General features: G+C 35.6%; 1 protein-coding gene across 1 annotated transcript; it reads left to right on the forward strand.

Annotated features, from left to right (window-relative positions):
• The first annotated feature begins 743 nt into the window (after positions 1-743).
• LOC150104310 (uncharacterized) lies at positions 744-16,806 on the forward strand. The gene is made up of 2 exons (XM_090397138.1): positions 744-831; positions 16,200-16,806. The coding sequence occupies exons 1-2, from the start codon at positions 748-750 to the stop codon at positions 16,563-16,565; spliced, it is 450 nt and encodes a 149-aa protein (XP_090253264.1). The 5' UTR covers positions 744-747; the 3' UTR covers positions 16,566-16,806.

The raw sequence follows: 16,806 nt of genomic DNA on the forward strand, positions 1-16,806 counted from the left end.
CGCGAAACATTACCCAGAATTCCATACACGAACAATTATCGAGAATTCCATAGGCGAACAAAAGCCACAACGTGACGTCACTAACGGATGTGTTCCCTAGCGAATTTCCAAGATTCCATACTCATGACGTCACTTAACTAGTTACACAATAACGTCACTGATCTTATCAGCCAATGACATCACGAATCCTTATTTTATCTTGATCTTGATCTAGTTCTTAGTGCCCCCATACTACTTACGTTGCGTACATGACTCACGTACATCTGCAGAAAGGTTTCTAATTCAGTGGCATGTGTATATTAAGCTGTGATAAATATGTATTGATATATCTTCAATCACCCACGCACACACATATTATGTTATGCGAATGTAGGTTTTTTGTCACCATATAATATGAATTAACTCTCTGTTTAAGAAAGACAAACTACCTTTCTATCGTTTAACTCTTTTATAGTTTTTATAGTAAAATTTTATTAGTAAAAGTAATGCTTGCCTGTAAAACCCATACCAGGATATAATAAATTATTTTTTTTCTCTTGGAACGTCTCTAAGAGTCCTTTTGGCAGCTGGTGATAAACGTAAATTCACTTTAACATACGATTAAGAACTGGTTTTAGCTTTCCTGAAAGTAATCTTAAGTTCCCAGTAATATTTTAACTGCAATATTTGTTCTGATTCTATTGGCTGGACTGCATATAGTTTCGCAGCACTTTTAAGATAAAAGCTACGGAAGCTCGGTAGAACGTTATGAAAAAGACAATGTCAGGATATGCTTATCTGTTGTGGATGCTATTGATGGCTGGTGTGCTGTCTTGTGTATTCGCGAATCAGGTTGGTATTTCATTGAAGGTTTCGATATTTGCTTCTTCTTCTTTTTTTTTTATTAAATCAGATATCCTTTTCTCATCAGATAAGTTATCCAAGACCAGTTTAATTATCTTAAATAATTTTAATTGAACTTCACTATTGCTATTGATTTAGTGTTAATGTTTAAGTATTGATTACATTCAAGATGATAACGATATCTCATTTTTATTCATGTTCCAATGATTAAAAAATATTTCAAAAATTATATTATTTCAGATCCATTTAATCAAAAAATATTTAACAAATATATTTTACACATTTCTTAATTGTATAGCTATGTGCTAAATCTTTTTAAAATAACCTTGCCAAATAAAGGAACGGTTTATTTCAAAAAGGCCTACAACGATGAACTGCCAAAGATTCATACGAAAAATGAAAGAAAAAAAAAACACTTATACAGCTTGATCGTTATTGTAAAATTGAATGAATATATTTAATAATCACAATAATCATTATTGTTATTAATAAATAAAATTGACAAATACTTCAGTAGGAAATACATACTTTTTAATGTTTTCATACTGTTGAAAGTGATATGAAGTGATATTATTAGCTTCTGACGAATTTGAAAATCGGAACATAAGACAAAGAGAAGTGAAATATAACATGTTTGGAGTCTTACAAGTTCTTAGTAGCCAAGTCAGCCTTCTTATATTGTATTCACCACTGTAAAAACTAACTCTAAATCTCTTTATAATAATATAATAGGAGACATTGTTGCTCTTGTAGGATTACATCGAAGCCAACTAAGTCCAGTGTCATTATGTTGAATTTTTTTTTGATAATTATTTATAAGACTATTACACTTTTTTTATATATAATCTTTGTCAAGTAGCTTTATTTTATAATAAAGATCATTGAACATCAAAGAAATGAACTTTCATAACAATTACGTCATGAGCCATAACGAATAAATCACGTTAACGAGACACGCACATTGTCACGCACAATACCAATTTTTTGTATGAATTAGAACCATCAGTTATAACCTAGTCTGTAACCTTCATTTTAGCTTACTAGTTTGTATTCCCTGAGGATGCCAATAGAAAAATTGGTGAAACTTGTAGGAGGATAAAATAAAGCTACTTGACAAAGATTATATATAAAAAAGTGTAATAGTCTTATAAGTCCAGTGTCATTTGCGGATTTCTCATACTACTTTGTCCGTTTTGTTGAAGATTACCACAATGGTAGGAAAATTGTTGTCACCTCCATATAAGATCGGTCTACTGATCTTCATTTGAAAGTATATACTTATATCAATATTTTCGTATGCTTGAATGCGAATCTTGTTCTTTCCGTGCCGTGTAAATGGCAATAAGAATAACAAATGCATGTGAGATTATTGAATACATTTTAATTAACCGCAATAAAACCGTTTTTTATCTTTCGAATAACGATCTTTCAAATTGAAACGGAATCTCGTAGGACAACTGGCAGAAAGACACGTTCTGTTAGTGAGGAAGAAAAATTTATTTTCAACGACATATAGATTCCACTGCCTCGGTGGATAATTTGGATAGTGCAACCTGACTGGAGTTTAAACAGTGTAACCTAACTGTCATGAAATAGCGACAACATCAGAAAGTTTTTTTGAGTTAATTCAGAGTGCAATAGAATGTACTTTTAAAACTGTTCAAGTAATATCAAATTGCAAGAAGGATTATGGGACTGGATTCTTCTTCTCATCTCATCATATCCTTAACGTATTAGGCTCAATAGCCTGTTGTAGCAAGTAACATGGCTTCATAAAAAATAATTAATGCTATCAAAGGAAGTGCAGTCCTAATTGCAAATTCTACTAAGTCAACTGCGTACATTCTGTATACTGCATGTTTGTCTTGCACTCATATCAGAAGTGTTAAGATTCAATTTGGCATAAGAAATACAGGTGTATATTGAAATAAGGACTATTCTTGCTCCAACTCTATTTTAGAGCCAAATACAGAAAGAAACTTAAAAAATATCGAAAATTACTAGAGAGAGTTTATGACCATATAACATTGGACATTAGAGTTGTCTTGGTTATCTACTTAAAAGACACTAACTCTACCCAGGAACCCTAATGTTTGTCTTTTATTGATGCTTAAATTATGTTTCAGTGGACAGACAACTGTTTCAACTGTTGGTTCTTATGATAGACCAGTGTTAGAAACAGAGAGAGAGAGAGAGAGAGAGAGGGGGGGGGGGCAAAACCTCTATTTACTACCATAGCAGTTCTATGTCATTATAAGCGAATTTCATCATAAGCTAATTTCATTATAAGCGAATCCTTGGCAGGTGCATATTTGATTATTAAAGTGTAGAGCAGAATGACTTCAATTTGGCATGAGTATGATATTAAAATAGAGGAAAATTTAAGAAGTCATTGATAACAATACATTTTAGTACTCCCAAACCTGCTCTTTAACTTTGCTTAGAGTTTCGGGAGACGCTCTGTTTCTCATCATTTTCCCAGTTTTTGACTGTCCCCTTTGGGAATTTTGATTAGACAGTCTTCAGAAATTTCTGTTTGATGAAGAAGAAATTCGTTGAGTTATGACAAGAAACCTGTTTCAAATTATCAGCAGAATAACTGGTTACGCATTTTTCGTGGAAAAATTAATCCTTTTTTTGTTTCTTTTTCTTAACTCTTCCATTCATAGAGTAAGCAAAACTAAATTTCGTCGTGCGACTCAGCTGTAAATAAGGAGAGACGCAAAATCGTTTTCAACTCTTCAGCGATATGATAAGCATATTCATGCTACTGAATAAGTTTCAAAAGCTATTTATTTGGTCTGTTTATATATTCTGTCTTTAATTTTCTCGGGTAACTCTGTCCGCCCGTAATAAGACTATGTAACTCTCTTTAGTTGAAAAGCCTCTAAAAGATTAGACTAAAACCCATGCTTTTACAACTAAATGCACTTGTCGTTCTGTGAATTGCGCTGAGAAGGTGGGAGTTTTCTGAGAAGAGGAGAGAAGTACTACTGCTCAAGTATCCTTCCTGCCAACCTCTTCCGCTGGAAACGAACAGGAGCACAGCGAAATGAAAAAGGATTTCGGTTTCAAGTGAAGTTATGTAGGTGGTGTTTAAATGGAATCTTGATTATTTCATTCGATAAAAGACTCCTTAAGAGTAATTATAATAATGAAAAGTGACGTGTATGTTATAATGTTCATACCCTATACAGAAGCACAGATATACCTAAGAATACTTCTAGTGTCAGTATAGGCTAATCTCCTTTTCTAGTTTCTACGAATGTTCAATTCCTAAGAGCAACAGATTTAGATCTGCTTTGTTTGAAATATAAAATCAGATTGAAATATATATATATATATATATATATATATATATATATATATTTCAATATGATTCAATCCGATAAAAATGCATCACGTGAAATATAATAAGTAAACATGTTCAGATTTTGAAGTAATGAGATCTTAAATGACTTCTCTAAAGAAATAAACGAAATATTATTGCTTTCTCTTCGTAGAACTTAACAATACAAAGTTTAAGGAATTGGAGACAACCATAAAACGATGCATTTCTTTTAAAGTACTGTATTCGTTTATTATTTCATTATCACAGAAATTGAACCAAAGCTGTATCTTAGTTTCAGTTCATATATCGTCATTTTAACCCACTAGAGAGGCGGTACAAAAGTAATTCCTACTTCAGTTCTTTTTATTTCAATTCGAGCAGAAAGTTTATACGCCACTGAGGGGATAGTAGGCTCTAGTGTGACCACAATGAGTGGCGCTGCAGTGGGTTACTTCAGCGTAGAACCCAAGAAGTTCCCAATGGTGGCTGTTTTAGATGCATACACGAAGCACGGAGTGGTGATTGACTTCCTTACTGAAAACTTCAAGTGGAGGAAAATTCACATCCCTTTTGACGTGACCATAGTTAGACGCCGGATCAGACACTTTAAGTGGGGTTAAATCTATGCCAGAGACTGCTGTGACAAAGAACAATAATAGTCATTGATGCACGGATCAAGAATAAAGATCGTATCATAATCTGCAAACTGTGAAGTGCAGCCGATATCCGAATACCAGACGTAATGACCATTGTTAACGACTTCGGTTACAACATTGTTTAAGTACTGTGGGTCTCGATGGGTGGTATCATCTCAATTAACCCCGCGGGGAAAAAAAAATCTAAGAACAGCTTTCTTAGACAAAGTCATGACAGTCGTTTTCCGAGATAAAGATGAGGTCTTGTTTTTAGCCTTTTTCGTGTGTGTGTGCAGGGCCGTCGCCAGATTAGATCGCGCCCTGAGGCAAAGAATTAAATATAGTCTCTGATGGATTATAAGACAAAAATATGAGAAAATCTCCAAATGTTAATTTGTTTTTATTACAAGAGAAACATTAATGCACAACAAATACAGAAGAATATTAATTAAATGTTTGCTCTACGGGGATATCTCACAATAAAACTGTTTATAAGCTCTTCTAAATTTAAATTATAAGCTATGTCCGCCTCTATCGATATAGTTGCTAGACCAACCAATATTTCTTGGATCATTGCTGTTGATAAAATAATTTTTAATCAATTTAACTTGGTAAAACTTCTTTCCCCACTTGCTACGTTAACAGGAATTGTTAGCGTAGAGACGGCACCTACCACAATATGGCTAAACAAGCGCCCTTATTAAATCGCGCTGTGAGGCAGGCTGCTACTATGCTATACCCTGTCGACGGTACTCTGTGTGTGTGTGTGTGTGTGTGTGTGTGTGTGTGTGTGTGTGTGTGTGTGTGTGAGAGAGAGAGAGAGAAACCACAATCACAGAATTGTACTGAGAGACGTAACAATCTTTTTTTTTTCTTCCTAATCTATACAGTTTGGCCTAATGAAAATAAAAGTTTTCTTTTATATGACAACGACCACTGTGCACTAGAGATGCAATTAAAACAAACATTTTTTTGCAAATGTCGAATGAGTTCTGATTTCACTTCCCTCAACCTTACCAAAGTCCGTATTTTGAACCTTCTGACTTCCACCACTCCGAGGACCCCTTTTTGCAGAAGAGGTGCTGAAACAAGCTGACCGTGAAGATTTCAGAGGTTGGAGTAGGTACTTTTATGGAGTAGGTATACAACGTCTCATTTATCAATAGTAAATTTTATAGAAAATGGACATTGCTGATAGACCAGTGTTTCTCAACCTGTGGTTCGCGACGATGAGACAGGTGGTCTGCAGACAGATTTAAATTAATTAAATAAATATCTATTTTTTAATTATCTAAACAAAACAAATTAAAATTGAATAAGTAAAATTTATTGAAATCAAATGGAGGCTTAAAAAACCAACAAATAGCGTCAGACAAATACCCACAAATATTGTTCAAAGTGAACAATAATATAGTTTTATTGCTTCCGCCTTCCTTTGCTGTTTTGTCAGATTTGAAGTGAACATGTGTTATCCATATTTCAACCAGTTGCTTGTTTATTGATTATTATTCCCTCCCCCCTTTCCAAGGCTCAGTATATCTTCAGAAGTGCTAAGTGATACTTGGACAAAGTGTGTCATGAGTTAACCCAGTCTTTATATATTTTTCTGAAACGTTTTTTAATAATGGAAAAGTGGCTTAAAACTAGGACTTTGAAAAGAAGAGCAAATGAAAACAGGTGATGCTAACTCTAATTGTACACGTGTCGTAACGGCGAGTAAATCTGATACTATTAAAGTAGAAGAAACAAGCAGTTCAAAGAAAAAATACAGTAAGAAATATAACAGTTCATATTTGGAATTCGGGTTTACTTGGTGTGGAGATGAAAGTGAACAGAAACCTCAATGTGTTTTGTGTTATGAAGTGTTGTCGAACGAATGCATGAAACCTGCGAAACTCCGACGACATTTAGAAATTAAACATTGTGATGTGAAAAATAAGTCAATTGAATTTTTTCAGCGACGCTTAGGGATATTAAATCATGGCAAAGATACAACTTCGGTGATGGTTTCCATTAATAGCAAGGTACTGGAAGCATCCTATCTCTTAAGTTTGCACATAGCGAAAACAGGGAAACCTCATTCTATCGGGGAAAATTGAAAGAGGAATCGATTTGATTCCTCTTTCAAATGACACTGTCGGTCGCAGAATTAATGATATGGCAGGTGACGTAGGATATCAGTCATTCGAAAGAGATGAAAAGAGCCCTTATTATACGTTACAATAGAAGACTACTGATGTTACAAATGATGCGCAGTTAATAACGTAAGATATGCGCATGATAACAACATTCATGATGATATTTTGTTTTGTAGAACTTTGCCATCCCGAGCAACTGCAGAAGAAATATTTCACACTCTCAATAAGTACATAATACACAAAGGGATAAAGTGGGAAAAATGTATAGGTTTCTGTTCGGATGGAGCTCGCGCCCTTACAGGCAGGCATAGTGGGGTTGTTTCTACGATCAAGGAAGTAACTGCGGATATGAATTGGGTACATTGTTTTATACATAGGGAAGCATTAGCCTCCAAATGAATGCCACCAAAATTTAAAACCCTGCTGTACAACGCTGTAAAGCTAGTTAATTTTATTAAAGCTCGAACGACGTTAAATAACAGGTTATTTTCAGTACTCTGCGATGAAATGGGCAGTGGATATATACAATTTTTGCTTCGTTCTGAAATTTGCTGGCTTTCCAGGGGCGAAGTACTAACAAGGTCATTTCAATCAAGGCACGAAGTTTTACTATTTATAAATGAACGTAATTCTGATTTTGCATCATTCCTTATTGACGAAGCATGGTTTATCAACACTATTTTATCTTTCAGACATTTTTTCGAAATTAAATGAACTAAATCTCTCCCTTCAGGAAAATTCTATAACTGTTCTTGATGCTTACGACAAAATAAAAGCATTCGAGAAAATGGATTTTTTCTCTGGTTTTATGGATTAATTATGTAAAAACAGACAATTTGCACCTTTTCCAACACTGGAATCCTTTTTAGTGGAAAATGATATTTTTGTTGATTTTGAATTTCTGGAAAGGGTTTGTGACCACCTCAAAACTCTGAAACAGAATTTTGAAGCATATTTTCCGAATAACTTTTATAAGAAATTTCTGTGGGTTCTCGATCCATTTCAGGCTTACAGTCACGAGAATAACCTTTCGTTATCGAAAAAAGAACAGTTAATTAAGCTTTCAAGTGACAGTGGACTTAAAATGCAATTCCGTGATCTTGATTTGGCTCGATTTTGGATCTTGCCTTCAGTGAGAAGCGAATTTCCAAAATTATCTGAAGAAGCATTGAAAATCATCATGCCTATCTTTGGGAGAAAGGATATTCATCACTCCTTCAAATAAAAATCATCATCATCATCATCTTCCTTATACCCTCTTTTACCTTGCGGTGTCGAGGGTCCATTGATCATCGGACCTCACTCCGTTTACAGGATAAGGTGGTCAGCCTTATGCCCCGGTGTATCCTATGGCCTGTAGTGTTGAGTTCTCAAGGCCAGTTTGCCTGCTTTGCGGGATGAAAAACCCAAGAATAAACTAGGGAAAACCCTGCTGTCCACGCCCAAGACTGGCTAACTTGGCTATGGCTGAGGAAGATCCTTCAGCTCCTCACGTCACCGACGGGAATCGAACCTAGGAAATTCCTTCCCCAGGCATATGGTTGCGAAGCGCATAGCCACTAGGCTAACCACGCGGAGCTCAAATAAAAATAAAATACAGAAATCGTCTTGGTGTGTGTGTGTGTGCCGATCTTCGATTGCAGTTGACCAATATTGAGCCAGATATCCAGCAACCTCTGCAGGAACCGAGGAGCTCAACCATCTCATTAAAAGTACGTAGTAACATAATTATATCATATTATTTATTTTTTAATAAAAATTAAAATTTTTTTCAATGAAACATGCTTTTAGATTTGTTCTGTTATAAATGGCACAGTATTTCCGAAATTTTGGTAATTCCTACATAGGTTTTTAAAAAAAATTACAAAAAGTCAAAACGACGTATACGGAAATAAATTAAAAACAGTATGTTTATTTTTGAAAATAAATAACATTTTAAAATGTTATTTTTCTTGCTTTTCTGTTCGCAAAATCGTCGATGACATTGTCGAAGTCTATTTCATCACTCAGTGCTGTTTTATAGGCAGTATGGCAAGATTTCTTAAACGAAAAAAAAAAAAAAAAAGTGTCGCCCGGGGCGGATCGCTCCCCTTCCGCCCGGTACGCCCTATAACTTAATGGTCCGTAGAATTGTTTTAAATTGTTTTAGGCATCTTACAGGCCCTTGGGCTTAGAAAGGTTGAGAAACGCTGTTATAGACGACAACGTGCTCGTGAAAGATGAGGACTAAGGTGAGGTGTTCACAGCCCTGTAGCGAAAAATTTATTGGACGAAAATAAACCAAACTTGGTGTAAGAAATTACAGAAGGAAAAAAAATAGTACACAATTCTGCGCTACAACAAGTTATCTGGCGCTATAAGCGCTGGCTTGGGATTAATTAAACAGTAATGACTAGAAGAGACACAACAAATCAATTTTCGTGTTTGTATGACTTACAGATATGCTTCACTATGCCCTCCTTTCAAGTATTCTAAGAACTGCATTTTTGAATGATATTATCTACAGCGGAACGCAACAGATCTGCATTGATATAATTGTCTCACTTGCTGCGTTATTATGTCATTGAAGGTTGCTAAATCAGGAATATGTCCTTCATACACCACAAGTTTCATATGGCCCCACAATGAAAAGTCACAGGGGTTGAGATCAGACGAACGAGGCGGCCATTCTGTGGTAAATGCACAACTGATCACTCGGTGTTCTGTGAAATGTTTTTGCAACATTCGCTGTAGCGGCAAATGGTAGAGTCGAGGCATCTTCGCTACTGCAGTTGCAGAACAACAAAAGTTGCGCAGCATCTGTCGATACCTAACTGCAGAGACGGTACAAGTCACTGCTCTTGTTGGGCGAAGTTCTTCGAAGAAAATTGCGAAGTTCTTCGAAAAGTACGGACTAATATACTAATAACAAACGATACAATGAAATCAGACCACACTGTGACTTCCGGTGAGTGTAAAGGGGTCTGATGGTACACATGAGGATTATTCGCAGTCCAAATGCAGCAATTGTGTGGGTTAACACTACCGTTCAGATAAAATTATACCTCGTCACTCCACAAGATTTCCACAGTCATGCATCATCCACCTCCATTCGAACTAAGAACGTCCGGGCAAACTGCAGTCAAGTTTCCACAGGGTAAAAACCTCACCATTTGACGCAAGATTTTTCACACTCTTCAGTATGGCATGTCCAATTACCTTTATGTTGTTCGAGCACTGCTGGTCCGTCGTTGTGCGTTATTCATTCCGTGTTCAACGACTGCAGTTGCCACTTTGTCAACTTGTTGAGGAATAATCCGTTTGTGCCCTCTTCCTGGCCTGGCTGCTAAAGATCTGCTATTTTCAAATCGTAAAATCATTTTTCTAAGATTGTTATTGTCATTGGACCTTTCCGTCTATTCTTCAAACGCCGGAATTCTCGAAGTGCGACATTCGCATTACTGCGTTGTTGATAGTAATGCTTGACTAGCAACGCACGTTCCGGTTAGGTGAGATGGATCTCACTTCAGTCTTATCAGAATGACGCGAATCCGTTTTGGTCTTCCTTATATCCATGAACTATTCAACAGAAACAGCGAGATTATGCAAATATCACGCGAGTGTAGTGCCACTGTCCTTTGGTAGAGATTTTTGTACGTTTTTTGTGTAAATAAAAACCTCATGTTCCAGAGTGTACTTACACCAAGTTTGGTTGGATGTTGTCCAATACATTTTTCGCTACAGGGATAGGAACACCTCTTCTTTAATTATGGCCACCCTGTATATATATATATCAGTGGCATCGGTGGCCAATTAAGTTGGGTGTGCTGTCTTCTGACTTATGCAACTCGCGCTACAAAATTCACATCAATTTGATCATATGATTGCACTTTTATTGATGCATGAAAGCTTTAAGAGCTTTCATGTACGGTAAACGCTGATGCGCTATGCATCAGCGTTTACCTTAATTGGTTCAATGCAATTAATTGCAGGATAATTTTGAATACCTGAATTTATCAATTAATATAATTTTAAATATGGAAATCATAAAGGTCAAATGAACAATAGCTATGCTTCAGAAGCACCGTTTATGTGAGAAGCACAAAGGGTTTATGCTTCCTGGTGAGATACCAGAGTGAGACACGGTAATTTGGATTTTGATACAAATTAAAAACAGCCATAGAATACGCACAGATATTGGAAATATATCACTTGGGAATTTATTATTTTTCAGGATTGAACCAAAGAAAGGCTGCAGTAATTCGTTTTACTTATTTATACACAAGTTATAACCTTATTCGATTGTAATCATACAATCTGTAGAAAGCTCTGGCAGAAACGGACATTCAGTACATTGTCAACACTGTTTCCATTCTAAATATGGGCACAAAAAGTTATAAATTATTTATAGAAAATTATAAATTTAAATAAATTATTTATAGAAAATAATATACTAAAAACTTGTCTGAAGTGTGAACTTGTCAGTTCACACTTCAGGCGCGCAAAACAGATAAAACTCAGGAAACAAAAACAGCAACCCATGACAAATGACAACACTCAATTGGATTGGTTGACACAATAACCAATCATATCTACTGATTTCTAGGTGTTATTGTCTTAGCGATCACCCTGCCTCGCTTTCTGGGCCATTTAAAACCACTGGAACGAGAGAATTTGACACGCTGCGCCATCTGGACATCTGCTTATAGAGTTCAAAGGTGTTCGTTTGTGTGACAGCACACCAGGATTATTAATACGAATGTGATGCTATGTTAACGCATCGAAACGTCTCCTCTTCATGAGCATTAGTATATTATTTTTTATTTTAGTAATCACGCGAAGCCAACAAAGAGTTAAGAAAGACTTTAACAGGAATAAATGCAAAAATATAATACTAGTGATATTGCTATTCCGTGGGTATCACCCCACACCCTAAATATATTCCCCTGGTTTCCATGGTAAGGCCACAATATGCAATCCCCACATTACTCGAACCAATATGCAGCGTCGTTTTCAGTGGTGCAAAGAGCGTGTACAGTTGGACGTAGAAGCGTGGAAAGCTGTTTTACGGAGCGACGAATCACTCTGAACCCAGTACATATGTATGGATACCCGGGTTGGTATGTATGGATAGAACGGGTAGGTATGTGCGGATACCTGGTGAAAATGTCTTACCACAGACATAACCACAACTATGAAATTCGGAAGTGGTAGTGTGATGGTATGGTTCTGTTTTTCCTGGTTTAGCATCTGATCACTGTTTGTGGTGTCCTGAACACTTAACTCCAAGAGGTTTCTGGACAATGCAATACTGGCGTATCTACGAAACTGTTCGTTATCTTTCAGCAAGGTAATGACAAGGTAGCCTTATGACAAGGTGCATAACCTTGTCATAAAGGGCTGCTGTAATTGTGTGGTTTATGGACATGAACGTCATCGCACTTGGTGACATTCATGTCCACGAGCGTATCAAGTTCATTAAATTTTATTCATCCAGAACGGAGTTATTAATTTAAATAATTGTAAAGAGTTTTGACTAATTTTGGCTTTACATAAGGACCGAAATTGAAATATCTGTACAGATATTTAAATATGAAGTGGAGGCTAACAAAATGAAATATATGGTGGGGGCGTTGCTACAGACTTGGCAGCTCAGTTGGAGGGGACGAAGAAATGCATCGCATTTTAGCCTTATGAGTACCAAGCAAGTGATCATTATGGGAAACGTTAATTTTCCAAACAGTGATTGGGTAGAAGAGAAATTTCATTATAAGAAAGAAGAGGAATTTATTGAATTGTTCTGAGACAACTTTCTCAAGCATCATGTGAAAGAAGGAACTAGAGGAAAAAGAGTGTCGGATTGACTCAGAGTGTCAGAAGAGGTCTCTTTGCCATATTCTTTGCTAAGAATATGGCTATTTTACACCAGTTGGTGACAGTGATCATGCTGTGCTTTCTTGGGAAGTATCTAATTGTATTGATGCTCACATTAAAACAGGTTATATGCTGAACTACAAAGCTAGACATTATGATCAACTTCCAAAATACTATCTTTGGTCCCATGGTAATAATTACTGATTGGGAAAAATATCAACAATGCACGGGAATCTTTGAAAAAAAAATGCTTAAATGAGGCGGTATCTGAATGTATCCCTAGTGTTTGATGAATAAATAAGTTGGGAATGAAATAGTTGTGCAACCTCATCAAGCAATAGATCCACAAGAAGATGACGTGAAATGAATATCGTGAGAGGAATTATGAAATATATAAAGCTCAGGCCAGAAAAGTAAAGAGTATTGTGCGGAAAGCTAAATCTAAATATGAAAAGAAATCGGCTATACAAGCATATGTTGTTCAAGCAAAAGGAAGAATGATTGTGAATGAATAACTTGATTAAATGCACATGGTACTCTAGTGTCGGGAGCTAATGAGATTGTTCAATTAAGGAATGCTCAATTTGCTAAGATATATATACACCTGGTTGATATATCTTAGTAAAGTACATTCAAGCACTTTGCAACTGCTACATTTGATGAAAAGTTAGAGAGGTTCATGAAAATGAGGCTGAAGAGCTCTTGCGTAAATTGGATAAGAATTTATCAATAGGGACAGATGGAATATCTGCCCGTTTGATAAAGGAATGTTCAGCTGAATTGGCTAGGCCTTTCACACATTTGTATAACTTGAGTCTCAGCTCAGGAATGATACAAGGAATGGAAGGAATATATGATAGTTCCATTGTACAAAGGTGGTGCAAAAACTGATGTGTCTAACTACCGACCTATCAGTATCTCTGGTGTGGAAGTGAAGATTTTAGAAAAGTTGGTAAGCACTCGCATACAGAAATGAGTAGAGAAACATGCTATACTCTGCAAGGAGCAGCATTGGTTTACTAAAGAAATGTCATGTTTTAGCAATTTGTTCATATTTTATAACAATGTTACTGCCGAGTTGGATAAACGGAATGGATACACTATTATTATGTTGGATGGATTTTTCTAAGGCATTTGATAGGATACCACACGATAAGCTGTTGCGTAAACTAGAGAATATGGGATTGGAACATAATGTATTGATTTAGATCAGGGGATGGTTGACAGATAGATATCAAAAAGTGGTATACAGTGGGTGTGAATCTGTCAATTTTAAGGTGACCAGTGGTGTACCTCAGGGTTCAGTTCCTTCGACCATTCTTATCCAATCTCTACATTAATGATATCAGGCAGGACCTAACATCATATGTGCAATTGTTTGCCGATGATGCGAAGATAAATAGGACAATCAGGGATGCTACTGATATTCAGCACTTACGAAATGATTTGAATAGGCTGGAAATTTGGGCAAACGAAAATGGCTCTCTGTTTAATGTTAGTAAGTGAGTGTAACGTTATGCACTTTGGCATGATTAGAGTTCCAGAGGATATTATATTATCGGAATTATGCCACAAGAAACTGAGTAGCCAAGGGATCTTCGCATATTGGTGGAGAGGAATTTGAAGTTCAAAATCACATAGCAAAAGTTGCAAATACAACTTAGAGGATAATTGCGATGCTGAAGTGAACTTTGACATCCAAGGATAAGGAAGTCATTTTGCCTCTTTATAAGGCTTTGGTAGACCACACTTGAATTATTGTGCGCAGAATTGGTCTCCTGGATTCCAACGGGATAAAGAAGCTGTGGAAATTGTGCAAAGGTTACAAAGATTATATTCGGATTATGGGATTTAGATTATGATGATAGATTGTTAGTAAGTGGATTACAGACTTTGGTTAACAGGAGAAAGAGGGTTGATTATGATAGAGGTCTATAAACGTTTGAATGGATGTTATAGGATTTCGTCTGATGAAAGTTTTCGTTATATGGAAGGCAGGGATAGAACACGGGGGCATACATGGAAGTTAAATTTGTTCATGGTCAAAAAAAGGGATAACTGCTAGGTTTTTCTCTCACAGAGCAGTGAGTGAGGGAATAGTTTGCCTTTAGGAGTAGTGAGTGCATCAAGTGAATGAATTTAAGGGAAGAAATGACAGCTGGTTTGGGTGATTTATAGCCTCCATCGTTGAGTCCTTGCCTTCCTAGAGGTCTATAGAGCATAATAATAGTAATGATAATAATAATAATATTTGTAAGGATAAGAAATATCAAATATTATAGTTTTTAATAAGTATTTCGAGGTATTCCGGATATTTAAGAACTATTAAAAATTATAAAGACGTTCAAAAAGCAAATTGGAAGTTCCCAAATTATAAGTAAGATCATGACAAAATGGTTGCTGCGACTGCAGTAACACTTGTTTAGATTAAGGATGACACCCGCTGTCTTTATTTCTTTCCGTATTGACTCCTCCTGGATCACGTAAACGTTCTCCTATGATTCTTTTTTTTTTCTTTTATAAAAAAGAATATAATTATTTCAAAGAATGCAATTTCTGTAGAGTAGTCAGTAATGTGCTCTGGTTGGAAATACCCAAGTTCTAATCTCTACTTGGATGTGAAGAACCTTAATAAGGTGTTTCAACTGAAGGTTATTTAGAAGATTTCATATGGCAGTGGCGTCAATTTTATCTCCAGGAACTCAGATTTTTCTTCTCAAAACAGGAAAACAGGCCTTAGAGACAAGATTATGTAAGATAGTATTGATCACCTCGGCAGATCATTAATTAGGCTTATATGAAGCAGCGTTATTTGTCGTCATAGAACGAATATCGTTAGGAATGAGCGAATGTATGAAAACGATAATATTTGATATTTTTTACCCTTACAAATATTATTATTATTACTATTATTATCCGAATACTGGCCGGACAACAACAACAATAACAACATAAAAATGCACTTTTAAATTCATGTTTAAAACAGAATTGAATGTCAAAATAGTTATAATGATTATCCGAATTAAAGGAGTTATTAACAGTTATAATATACAAATAGTAATCACAATATATCAATGATGCATGTCTCGTATCAATGAGCTCAAACTGCTTGAATATCGATTCACTTTTATCTAATCCAGGCAAGCAAGAACCTTTCCTAGCTCGCTCTTTCTATCTAATCTCGTGACTTTCACTTCACAGTACAGATGCGCTGCAGATTTACCACATTTCATGGGTGGGAGTCCATAAATATAATATTAACAAACCTACATACGTAATAGTATTATATATGTATGTATGTAAGTTGGATTATTAGAACCAAAACGATAATATTTATTATTTTGATTGATTCGTCATACATAATATGCATAATATACATTACGAATATTTCCTTTTCAGAATGAAACTTTGTCTGGTAGGAATACAAATACAAATTTATTTCACAAAATAAGGTTAACATCAGCGAAATCGCCAAACCCTGAGATAGTGCCTACATCAAGTAAATCGCAAGAAGTAATTCAGACGAAATTCAAGACGAATTTCGATGAGATCGACAATGCTGGATTCGGTTTTGGAAGAAAAGGCAAACAATCTCAAAATACCAAAGAGATGTTTGAAAAGAGAGGCTTGAATGAAGAGTTAGCAGCCACAAGAGGATATCTTGATATGAGGCTTCAACGTCGGGCATCTCGTTTTTCAGAATTAAGAAAGAGGAATTTCGATGAAATTGATAATTCTGGATTTCATTCCCTTGGAAAAAGATAGGAGAATATTTTCACATGACTTCGAAGGTTAAAAATAATCTCTAGTTTAATTTTTTAAGAGAAAAATTCCATTTTATTTGCAAGAAATAAAATTGTAATTCATAATTAACTGCTCTAAATTAAACCTATGTCTCACATTTGGCATGTGTATAATTTGTTGAAGTAGTCATGGTTTGTTTGCATTATATTTTAAGTATTACAGTAATCAACAAATGCAAATTTCTCTGTCATATTTCATGCTG

Source organism: Typopeltis vanoorti, chromosome 8, assembly GCF_054136105.1.
Source record: "Typopeltis vanoorti isolate ZY-2024b chromosome 8, IOZ_Tvanoo_1.0, whole genome shotgun sequence".
Lineage (NCBI taxonomy): Eukaryota > Metazoa > Arthropoda > Arachnida > Uropygi > Thelyphonidae > Typopeltis > Typopeltis vanoorti.